This window comes from Hemitrygon akajei, chromosome 29 (genome assembly GCF_048418815.1).
Source record: "Hemitrygon akajei chromosome 29, sHemAka1.3, whole genome shotgun sequence".
Lineage (NCBI taxonomy): Eukaryota > Metazoa > Chordata > Chondrichthyes > Myliobatiformes > Dasyatidae > Hemitrygon > Hemitrygon akajei.
The window spans coordinates 22,412,590-22,425,429 of NC_133152.1; the positions used below are offsets into that span (position 1 = coordinate 22,412,590).

General features: G+C 40.0%; 1 protein-coding gene across 2 annotated transcripts in view; it reads right to left on the reverse strand.

Moving 5' to 3' along the window:
* The window catches only part of plekhm2 (pleckstrin homology domain containing, family M (with RUN domain) member 2), a 53,305-nt gene extending 40,796 nt beyond the window's left edge, over positions 1-12,509 (reverse strand). For both annotated transcript variants that reach the window (XM_073031836.1, XM_073031835.1), the window contains exons 1-4: positions 12,340-12,509; positions 4,195-4,301; positions 1,921-2,030; positions 1,525-1,624 (exon numbers count right to left, since the gene is read on the reverse strand). In XM_073031836.1, coding sequence (XP_072887937.1) covers positions 1,525-1,624; positions 1,921-2,030; positions 4,195-4,301; positions 12,340-12,399 — 377 coding nt within the window. In that variant the 5' untranslated portion in view covers positions 12,400-12,509. The remainder of the gene's footprint in view (positions 1-1,524; positions 1,625-1,920; positions 2,031-4,194; positions 4,302-12,339) is intronic.
* Between the last annotated feature and the right edge of the window lie 331 nt (positions 12,510-12,840).

The window sequence follows — 12,840 nt, forward strand, 5'->3', positions numbered from 1 at the left end:
CTTAAGTTTGAAAATATGGTAAGTGCTGATTACAGCTCTGAGCACAAGTTTTCTGCAAGTTTTTGACCTTAATACTCTACAAGATAAAAATCACAGGAACAAAATATATGCAGTTAACAGGGCAAATCTAATTTCAATCCTTTGATATCACTGTTCAGGCAACTAACCCATAGTGGAACAATGTGCACTATCACACACTCTCTTCAGAATAGTTCTGGTATCACTCTACGAAAGCTGTCAAACTGTATGTACCGTAGATTCCGGACTACAGAGCGCACCTGATTAAAAGCCGCTGGCTCTAATTTTAGAAATAAAATCAATTTTTTACTTGTAAAGGCCGCACCGGATTTTCGGCCGCAGGTGTCCCACGTTATAATATGAGATATTTACACAGAAAGATATTACACGTGAGGATTTTTTAACTTTTAATTAAATCCATATGGTAACAAAAACAAATACATATTGCAAATGCTTTTTTTCGAACCGTGCCCGTAACGCGGCTACTTTTAAATATACGTTGCGTATACTTCTTTACTGAACAACATTCCAATATCTCCTAACGACTGGTAAAAAATATATATACTGCAGCCTACCAGGAAAAGTTATTGATCGCCTTTAACTTAAAAGCAGCGTTTTGGCTCCGCCGCTCCCCCCCTCCTTTCCGTTTATCGCAAACTGGTATCCCACAAGACGCGGCGAAACCAGGTGTGACATCATAGCATCCCGCGATGTAGTACAGAAAACAAATATAGTTAAAACTCTTCTAACTTTAACTAGAAAATGAATTACTAAGCGAAAATATTATAAACTAAATAACTGCCATAAAGGCAGCACAATGCTTTTCTTCGAGTGTTTTCCATGTTGATGAGGGTGAGTACAAATGACTGATTTACAATAATTTAATTGTGAAAGTGCGCTTGATTTATCGTACAATTTCATTGGACCTCTGTGAACTACTCATCAATTTTATTGGTCTACTGTTACGAGGCAAAATGTTTACGAGGCGGCATGAAAAAAAATAATGCATTAGCCGCTCCGTATTAAAGACCGCAAAGTTCAAAGCAGTTCAAAATGTGGGAAAAAAGTAGCGGCTTAAAATCTGGAATCTACGGTACTTAAAAGTTTTATCTAACCAAATCTTACAAACACTGACTAGGGCATAAGAGACAACACCGATGAGTACATCTTCATAGACGTATCTCCAACCTTGTGGCATAATTTGATGAGACCCAATAATGTATAAATTTCAGACAAGTAACAATAATTTGACTTTCCCCTCTTGCAGTGATGCTGTCCTTCTTTCCCAAAGCCCCATGTCCCTGTAATTCTAGACTCTCCTCAATGAGGAAAGATTTTCATTACTTTTCACAGCAAGTCTACTCTTCCTCTGAATTGTTATCTTGCATTCTCTACTGAGCTTTTAGATCTGTACATTTATAATCTGATGGACCGATAATAATCCATTCCAGAGTCACTCGTTACAGGTTTTGAAAATTACAATTGTTCATACTGAGATGGACTTACTTGAAGTAATACTTATGAAGCAGGGTCTGATTTTCCCAGAATAACCTTAAGTAGCTCTCTAATGAATTCTCATTTAGTGCGAGATACAGCCAGGCTCGACCTGAGAGGGAAAAAAGATGAGAAAAAATACAAAAATGGATTAGTTGGGTCTGCATAGGATTACTCCACTTTCTAATCTGCTATAAAGATGCATATCTTTAAACACAATATCTTTTAACAACAGCACCACACTTGACTGTGATAGCTCCATGATGAAGTAGTCACAGACGAGACAGAGAGGATGAAAAATGACTTGAAAAACTATAATCAAAGAAACAAATGTTTAATTTTTAAATTAATGCTATTAACTCAAATTTATTATGTATATTAGATCTACAGTTACAGCGTAATACTCACTACGACCAAGATTTGTGGCAACATGCTGCAACACCTCAATCTGCTTCACTGCTTCGCTGCGTGTAAAGTGCACAACCAAAACCCAATATCCAGACGAAATATCCTGCAAACTGAATGGGGATAAAATAAGGTATCATCCTTATTTTACCTGTATCATCCCACAACATCCTAAAAAGTTTTCATCTATTTGGAATGCCTGAATAACTACATTACCACATGGAATGAAAGTAGACTGCTGCTGAATAAATTGTACATTGTTCAAATCGTAAAGGTTTATATAAAATGTACAATGGGAGCAGACTGGGCTTGCATACTTAGGCATTGTTCAAATTGTACAGGTTATCAGCTAGAATATTCAATTGTTAGAGCTCAGCCCCAAGTGCAAGCAATAGGCAGTACAGGTTGGAAATAATTGATCTTTCATTATTGATCAGTGAATTAATGCATCAACAATAACATTACAAACCTTGAAGGAAATTTAGCTGAAAGCAGGAATTGTCATTGGGGAAACAATGAACTCAATTGAAAAGTGCACTAGATATGCAGGTCTCGTTTTCTCTCATTGTGTGTGTTACAAGTGTTCTGGAGTTCGGTTATAGAAAACATAGACATAGAAAACCTACAGCACGATACAGGCCCTTCAGCCCACAATGCTGTGCCAAACATGTAGTTATTTTAGAAATTACCTAAGATTACCCATAGCCCTCTATTTTCTAATATATAGTAAAATATTAACTGATCTGAACATGGACTCTAGATTAGATTCCTGGAGCTGAGTTGTGAAATACAGTTAATCAAAAAACCAGATAATGTTACCACTTATTTTGGGTGTCTGGAGTGCAGGTGCGAAGGAGGTGGAGTGAAAGTTATATGTAATTCAAAGGAAGCACTGTAGATATATTGTAAATATGGAATTGTCCTTTGATCTTTAGCATATAAAATGTCATGTAATATTGGGTCGAACAGGCCCCTTCCACTGAAACAGTCTCAATACAATGCCTGCAGTGTCTCTTTTTGTCGAATATAAAGAAGTATGTCATATCTCCCCACAGCGTCTCTCTGGTGACTTTGTCCACACAACAGTGTGTTTATATATACGTGGCAATTATTTTCCATATAGTCATATAATAAATCAGGAACACTAACCTATAAGAATATTCACTGCCAGTATGCTTTAATCAGGTATGCTGCTAGTGAAAATTTAATTTGCAGTTATGGCAGTGCAGAATTATGCATTCCTGCAAAATTGTGTTACTTTGTGCAAAGTTTTCCTGACGATTACAAGTCATTCCATTTTGATGTCCACTAAATAATAATGAAAGGTCAACTGGGGTTAGACTTTTATAGGATATCCACTAGTTTTTTTTAGGGCAAGCTTCACTTTAGCAAATATCCACTGGAAAATTAGATGAAAATTTGTCCTATTAGGAGGAAATAATGTGATTCGTTCAGGGGTTCAATATGTCTGGGACAGGGGAAGTCTGCATATCAATGTTAAACTTTCTTTGGCCCAATGAGAAACAAAAGTTGAAGGTTGCAACTTCCACTGAAATATTTCAAATGAAGAATGAGGAGAGGGAGAGCCAAAACCCGGTGGCAGAAATAACAAAGGCACAGATTTGGTAGATATTTAAATGATATTAACACGCAGCAAATTAGGTGGTTAGACCACCACAAATGTTTTTAAATACTTCTCATATTTTGCAACATTTATGGGCAGGATTTTTTCTTTAAAGATAATGCACAGCTGCAGCTAAGGTGCAAGGGAAATACGAGTAAGCCAATGATTTCAATTATATTTACTTCGTTATTTACTCTGTAAAGCTATTTATAGGCAAAAATCTAATCTGCTTAAATGATCAATTCCTGACTGAATTTCAAATGGAAAAGGAACTAAATCTTACTGTAGTTCAATTCTTTTAGTGACATTATTTTGAAGCTTATATAAAAGTAATATTGAAACTTCATTCAAAACTTCACACATTTTATATTATAGTTATGAATACTGGCTCCAGACTTTAAAAAAGTGTTATGTTACTAAATATGTTAGCTTGACAGCAGTTATCACACATATGAAGGCATATTCCAGTTTCTGGAAAGCAGGAACCTGCTCATATATGAATGGTCTTAGATAGTGCAGAAGAATTATCAGAATAAAGCTAAATTCAAATGTAACCTTTCCCAATGATTACACGTTAAAAAATGATCAACTACTTTGGTATCTACTAAGCACCATATTAAAATCCTGCTCAGCCCTATTAAGTTCTCCCTTACCCGTAGAGTAGGGCATGGTCCAGGTGTTCACACAACCTTTGTAGAACCTTGTCATGGTTCCGAATTGCTGGAGTTTCATCTTCACAGGCAGCAAAGTAACCCTGAAGCTGGAATTGGAGTTCAGAACAACGAGGAAACAAAATTATTCCACTGACAACTTCTATAACTTTAAACTGACTGATAATGGGAACATTTGGAAAAAGCGTTAAATTTGAAGCCTCGGTAAGTTAGTTTACTTTAATTATTTTTATTCCAAAAGGACTCAATAAATGTACAACAGGCAACAATTTCATTTCATTCACAGCACCAGAACAACGAGAATACAACCTCTGAAAATACAGACTAATCTTTATATTACAGGGAGTGAGTGGTGTGGAGATGCAAGTCCAAGTTTATTGTCATTTCAAATGTATATACGTTTACTGCCAAATGAAACAACATTCCTCTGGCCCAAGGCGCACAACACAGTTTGTGTAACCCACAGATAAATTAACAAATATTGTGAATTTACATCACAAGTTTAAAAAAAGTAACAGCACAACACTACCGGTGTTTCCTCCATGGTGAGATGTGGGTTGCAGCAGGGAGTTCTGTAGTCTTACAGCCTGGGGTAAGAAGTTGTTTCCCATCCTGACAGTCCTTGTCCTAATGCTACATTACCCCCTGCCTGATGGTGGTGGGGGGGGGGGGGGGGGTGGAAATCAAAAAGACTGTTGGATGGATGGGAAGTGTCAATAACAACGTTAATGACCCTGCGTACGCAGCACTCCTGATAAGTATCTCAGATGAGTGGAAGAGAGACTCCCATGATTCTCAGAAGTCCTCACAGTTCTTTGTAGGATCTTGCTGTCAGATGCCTTGCAATTCCCGTACCAGATGATATTGCAGCTTTATACTGATGATGGAAGCAGATTATAAAGCATGCCAATGATTCAATTTAGAAAACATTTTAAAATAGGTTATACATAAATAATTTGAATAGGACATGTGGTAAATGTGGATAAGAATGCCATTCTTGGAGGGAGAAGTGTGACCACCAAGTTTTCTTTCATGTCTCATTCTGCGGTAGATAAATATAAATTAAAGGCAATGAGTACTTCACAAGTCTGTTTTCATTTATCTACAAATCAGATATACATCGGTTTCTTTAATCTAGTAGCTTCTGTCGAACTCAGAAGAACACCTTTAGTTTCAGATTTATTACCAAGTAAACTACCGTTTCTAGTCAAGCATATATAATGCTATATTCCCATGCTGCAATGGTGAATAGTGCAAAATTCTGCCAGGAACCTACATTTTCGTGAATTAGCCTAATATTCTACAAAAATTTAGACAACTAGTAGTGACTCACTGCCTCGTCCAAAATGATGACAATCATGTGATATTTACAATAATGAGAAATCTCCAATCAATAATTCAGTGGCATCCCTCCTGATCAATACACAGGTCTTTCCATCAATCTTATAACACAGGTAAATCAAAAATCGATAAAGTAGAACTTTGCATGGTTCACTTTTCTACAAATCCCCATTTAAATCTGCAATGAATTATAAAGTATCAAAGGCTGGAACAGTGACGATCAGAATGCATGACTCAGCCAAGGAATTGCAGGTATCTCTTCCAGAGAATTCCAGACGATGACTGAATGTCATGTGCACTGTTTCGCTGACTAAACATCATGCAGTGACAAGCTTAACTTACCACATATTTAATTGCAAAATTGAGTTTAATTTATTAGAGCAATTGTTTGAAGGGGCAGTTTTACCCTTTGGGTAGTTACTAAGGTTTAAATATTATTGGATGGTTCAAGCCTGTAGAGGTTACATCAGAGTGAAGATAATTACTAACCAGTCAGGACGATTTCACGCTCTCAGCACAATACCGCGAGGATCCCCCATGTTTTCAAGGAGCAAAGCAATGCAGTAAATAGACATGACATGTCATGTTCAGACAGTTGAAACTTGCCCAAGAACCCCCAATGGTGAAAGTGCAGTTTCAATGAGGGGTGGAATCGGGTCTTGGCTGCCAACTCTAGACACAGCTTATACTTCAACTCTGAGCCTGATGCTTTTGGTACAGCAACAGTTAAAAGTTTTAACCTTACATCCAACAAACCAATTTGTCTGGTTGTTGAAGTCTTAAATGAATAAGAATCATTCAAAAGACTTTTACAATGCTTCATGGTTTAGGGTGTAATGACTGCATGAACAGAGGCCATGCAACACTGCTCTTAGATATAAATCAGCTCTATTGAAATACAGCATGTTACAATATCAAGAACGATCAGCAATTACAGTAACACGCACGCTGCAAAGATCAACGACAAAGTGATAACAGAATGGGAGCTCTGGGACATCAATGATCATGCATATCTGCCCAAAGGGCTTGGGAAGGGGCACTTCTTTAATAATTGCAATGTAGAGTACATTCAGAAGTTACTCTCACTCTCTGGTCAGGTAAGAAGTTCCAGGGTTTTGATCCAGTAACAGAATCAAAATCAGGTTTTTCATCACTACTGTAGGTAATGAAATTTGCTGTTTTGTAGAAGCAATACAAGACAAAAACAACTTCAAGTCACAATAAAAATAAATAATAATGCAACAGAGAAAGAGCACGACAGTGCTCGTGGACTGTTCGCAAATTTGATGGCAAAGGGGAAGATGTCCCTAAAATGTTGTGTGTGGGACTTCTGTGCCCCCTCTCTGATGGTAGTAATGAGCAGAGGGTATGTCCTAGGTGGTGAGGATCCTTAATGAAGGATGTTGCTTTTGAGGCAATGCCTTTTGAAGCTGTTCTTGATGGTGGGGAGGATTTTTGACCATAATGGAGCTGGTCACATCTACAATCTCTGCAGACTCTTTTAATCTTGTGCACTGGAGCCTCTCATACCAGGAGCCGATGGGACTAGTCACGAATGCTTTCCATTGTATACAAGTTATTAAGAGGAATAGATAGAGTGGACAGCCAGCACCTCTTCCCCAGGGCACCACTGCTCAATACAAGAGGACATAGGTTGTGGAGGCAGGGTTTAAGGGTTGGCACAACATTGTGGGCCGAAGGGCCTGTACTGTGCTGTACTATTCTATGTTCCTGGAAATTTGCTAGTGTGGTGACAAGCAAAACCTCCTCAAACTCCAAATGAAGTACAGCTACTGTCGTGCCTTCTTCATGAATACATCAATGTGTTGGGCTAGAATAGAGCCTCTAAGATGTTGATACCCAGGAATTTAAAACTGCTCTTTTTCCTCTGCTGACCCCTCCTGTGTGTTCTCCCTACTTCCCCTTCCTGAAGTAGAAGAATCCAAGTCAAGACTGTGTGCGCCATTGGAGACAGTGGTTTTCTGCATGCATTTGTTGTCCAGGTCCTTCTAGGGAGCAGAGGGATTGACTCTTTCAGGTGCTGCAGGAGCTTTGGTACGTACTTTATAGATGGAATGTATTACAACCATAGTACACGTCTGTGGTAGAAGGAAGGAAATGCTCAGGTAAGGAAGGGTAGGGAAGAAAGGCGTGTCAGGGTGTTCAGTGCACCAATCATGGGAGCCATTTTGTCCTGGGTCATGTCAAGCTTCTAGAATGCTATTTTAGAAGAACAAATGGTCAACATTCAAACACAGTCCTGACCTGTGCTTTGTTGAAATCACGTGGGTGAATTACTTGTGATAAAATATCCAGTCTCTAACATGTTCACATAGACAAAGCAATTAGATTTCATAATCATGCAATTTCTGGCCAACAGTAATTCCTGAGGTGCTAATCATGGGGGAATTCAACAATGGCATCGCCAAAAGGGTGCTACTGCAAGGTATTCATGCAGAACAAACGTTACCCATGTCTAAATGTTTATCAGATTCTGGTATTTCGTAAACAATTAACACAGTCTTCTCATTCACTGGCAGCACCAAACAACAGGTCTCTCATGAATTCCAAGGCCAGAAATATCTGTCATTTACAGGTTGCACAGGGTAAAGCAAACCACCAAGAATTAGGGGTTAATTCCTGGAGTGCAGTTCCAAAGCAGTTCAGCAGTCGTAACTATATTAATAAAACATATCTCCAACTCAAAGTCACTAAATTTGCAAGTAATTGAAGCTTTAAATAACACAGGTGGTGTGAGAGTACTTTCTGCTGCTAATTGTCAAATTTTCAGTGATTCATTCTACATGAAGAATTGTTGCAGGAAAGCAGCATCCATCATAAGGGACCCAAACCACCCAGGTCATGCTCTCTTCTCTCTGCTGCCATTGGGAAGAAGGCACATGAGCCTCATGACTTGCACTACCAGGTTCAGGAACAGTAACCACCTCTCAACCATCAGGCTCTTGAACTAAAGGGGCTAACTTCACTCGCCCCATCATTGAAATGTTCCCACCATCTATGGACTCACTTTCAAGAACTCTTCATTTCACGTTCTCGATACTTATTGCTTATTTATTGCTATTATTATTTCTTTCTTTGTGTATTTGCACAGTTTGTTGTCTTTTGCACTCTGGTTGAATGGCCAAGTTGGTGCAGTCTTTCATTGATTCTATTATGGTTATTATTCTATTGTGGATTTACTGAGTATGCTCACAAGAAAATGACTCTTTCAGGTGCTGCAGGTGCTTTGGCATGTACTTTACAGATGGAATATATTACGACCATAGTGCATGTCTGTGGTAGCAGAAGAAAATGCTCAGGTAAGGAGGGGTAGGAAGAAAGGCGCGTCAGGGCGTCAAGATATATACATGGCAGCAAGTATATACTTTGATAATAAATTTATTTTAAACTGCCAGTCAAATTAGCACCATGTGAAATTCTATGTGATCAACTGTCTACACTGCATAATTTAAACATGCACTAATTTACCACGATGCCCGAATGCATTAAAATGGCATGCTAGCAATACGCAAGTTGAATTGAAAGCAAAACCACAACCTTAATCAAAAAAAATCCCAATGTTTTGCATGCCTGACATCTTCCTTATCTTAGACAAAGCAGATGAGAATGTAGAGTTAGAACAACTAGTTATAAAAACACAACTTCTTGCGTGAAATAAGAGATTCTGAAGATGCTGGAAATCCATAGCAACACACAATGTGCTGGAGGAACTCATAAGGTCAGGCAGCATCTATGGAAATGAATAAACAGTTGACGCTTTGGGTCGAGACACTTCCTCAGGACTGAGAAGAAAGGGGAAGATGCCAGAATAAAAAAGGTGGGGGAGGGGAAGAAGGAATAGCTCGATGTTAGATGTAATGTGGGAAAGGTAAAGGGCTGGAGAAGTACATAAAAACATACATAATTAAGGACTCCACATTACCAAGAACGGCATTCCTCCATACAGAAAAGATACCATTTGTTAAATTGAGGTTAAGAAAAAATTACTGCATTATCTATCAAGATACAGTGTGGAGGAATAGGCCCTTCAAGTTCAGCTACCCAGCAATCCTGATTTATTTCGAGCCTAATCACAGGACAATTTACAGTGACCTATTAGTCTACTAACCGGTGTGTCTTTGCACTGCGAGAGGAAACCAGAACACCCAGTGGAAACCCACATGGTCACAGGGAGAACATGCAAACTCCTTACAGTCAGCAGTGGAAATCGGAGATCATTCACCATTCACTCAATTCAAACTATTAAGTGCTCAGAAACATTTCTCCCTCAAAGTGTTGTGTGCAGTTTTGGTCACCAAATTTCAGGAAGCATATTAATAAGGTTGAAAGAGTGCACAGAAGGTTTACAAGGATGTTGCCTGGACTTGAGAAACTGAGTTACAGAGAAAGGTTGAATAGGTTAGGACTTTATTCCCTGGAGTGTAGAAGAATGAAGGGAGATTTGATAAAGGTATATAAAATTATGATGGGTATGGATAGAGTGAATGCAAGCAGGCTTTTTCGAATGAGGCTAGGGGAGAAAAAAAACCAGAGGACATGGGTTAAGGGTGAAGGGGGGAAATTTAAAGGGAAGATTAGGGGAGGCTTCTTCACACAGAATGGTGGGAGTGTGGAATGAGCTGCCAGATGACGTGGTAAATGCGGGCTCACTTTTAACACTTAAGAGAAACTTGGACAGGTACAATGGATGAGAGGGGTATGGAGAGCAAGAATAGCTTCTGTTTCAATGTTGTAGGAAATGAAAGTTTGATTTCCTACAACATTGAAACAGAAGCTATTCTTGCTCTCAAGGAGAAAGTGATAGAACCATAAAACATGACAGTACAGAAACAGGCCTTTTGGCCCTTCTTGGCTGTGCCAAACCATTTTTCTGCCTAGTCCCATTGACCTGCATCTGGACCATTTCCCTCCATACCCCACCAATAATCCAAGCACGCCTTTCAAGCAGAACTGCAATCTATTTGTACCTCTTTCAGCATCTGATTTATGATGTGGTCTGCTCTATCTACACTGGGAAATCCAGTGTAGAACAGATGAACATTTTCATGTCATCTCCGTTCATTTTGCAAGCGTAACTCTGTATTCTATCTTACTCCAACTTGCCTTTGATTTACTACGTTGATCTGACAGCTTGAGGAATCTTCCAAAACTCAGCCCTAAGTATCAGCTGTTTGAGTCTTGCGATCACATTTCCACCAATTTTCCTCTGCTCTCGTTTCCAGATGAATTTATATCCTCTTTCTGCATCTTCTCCAACATTCATCAGCCTCTTTTGGCCAGACCCACAATCACTCATGTTCTCCGATCACGCCTCTCCTTCCTTAGGAGTTTGCGGAGATTCGGCATGACATCTAAAACTTTGACAAACTTCTATAGATGTGCAATCGAAAGCATATTGGCTGGCTGCATCACAGCCTGGTATGGAAACATTGAAGTCCTCAAACAGAAAATCCTACAAAAATTGAGCAACCATTGACCGCATCTACATAAAAAGCTGTCATAGGAAAGGAGCATCCACCATTAGGGACCCCCCCCCCCCCCCACCCCACCACCCAGGACGTGCTCTCTTCTCGCTGCTGCCGTCAGGTAGAAGGTGCACCACCAAGTTCAGGTACAGTTGTTACCCCTCAACCATCAGGCTCTTGAACGAGATGGGGGGAATAATTTCACTTACCCCATCTTTGAAATGCTCCCACACCCAATGGAGTCACTTTCAAGGATTCTTCATCTCCTGATCTCAATATTACTATTTCTTTTTGTATTTGCACTCTGCCCTCTGGTTGAACACCCTAGTAGGGCAGTCTTTCACTGATTCTGTTATAGTTATTATTCCACAGATTTGTTAAATATGCCCACAAGAAAACAAATCTCAGGGTTGTAGATAGTGACATACATTTAGTCTGATTTACTTTGAACTTTCATTCAATTCTTCCTAATCTCTACATTTAAGAGACTCAATCCAGCATTCTTTCATCCCTGACTTTTCTCTTTAAGTTGTTTAATTTGCAATGCGAGTAAGCCTCAAAAATCTTGCTCACCAGTTAACATTGGGCTGTCCTAATCTTGGTCTTGCTGCCCTTTCCCACTTTCATCCCATTCCCCTCGACTCTCTAACAGTTGATCGATTTCTGCTTTCAATATCTCTGGGACAGAGAATGGCAAAGTTCACAGGGCTCTGAGAGAAGGAATTCCTCCAAATGAAATTAGTTGCCTATTTTTGTGAAACTATGGGCCCTAGATTAGGGGAACTATCCTCTCCACACCCATGTCACTTACTGAAAATGAGAACTGTTTCTCTCTCCTCAGATGCTGACTATCTTGCTGAATATTTCCAGTATGTCTTTTTTTAAATTTTGGAGCTATCTAACTTTTTGTCTAATTTAGAGGGACTATTTACTTTAAAATCTTTCCAGCGTTTAAGGGAGAACATTTTAACAATTGCTGAACATTTCCCAGTCAGAAAAGCAGGTGTAATTCAATTATTTAAAAACAAAGGAAGATCATTCAGTCCATCACCGCCAATAACAGATTTTTCCCCCCAGTTGTTATTCTATGGGGAAATGACTAAGACATTGGAATCAGATGGAAAAACAAAGGAACCCTCCCTAGTGAAGATTAATGTCGACTCCTACCGGGCCCTGAACTTCGCACAACTCCCTGCCACGCAGTGGTAACTCGGCCTTGCTAACGGACTGGGCACCGCCGCACTCTATCCGGGCTAACTCACCCGGCTAGACTGTCAAGGATTCCGCCCTGGCCCCTCACCTGCTTCACCGACAGCGAAATGTTCTCCAGGATCCGGTCCTTCACTTTCAGGGTCTCCATCCTCGAGGCCGACGCATCCTCGCCGTCGCTGACGAGGTGCAAGCGCTCCCGTCGCCCCGCCGTCTCCCACCTTCGCTATCACCGGCGCCTCACGCTCTCCCGCAGGACAACACCGCCCACCTACAGGAAGTGACGCCCCTTTGGACCGACCGAAAACACGGACAAGGATCGCAGGGGCGGGGAATATTTGTTTCGTCATCTCCGCGCGACTGACAACGACCTCACCGGGCGGGGCGAACCCCGCCATTCATTCCCCCGTTCTGCATTTGCGGGAATTTGCATTCAAACCAGTGGGTGAAATTAACCCATTGATGAGCGCCGCGTTCAGTTTTACCGACACCAGATGGTGCAATTGAGCTGTCCAAAAATTCATATTAACGAGTATTAATAAGAAGTAATTCACCGAATCAACGATTCCTGGGTTTACGGAGATAGAACAGG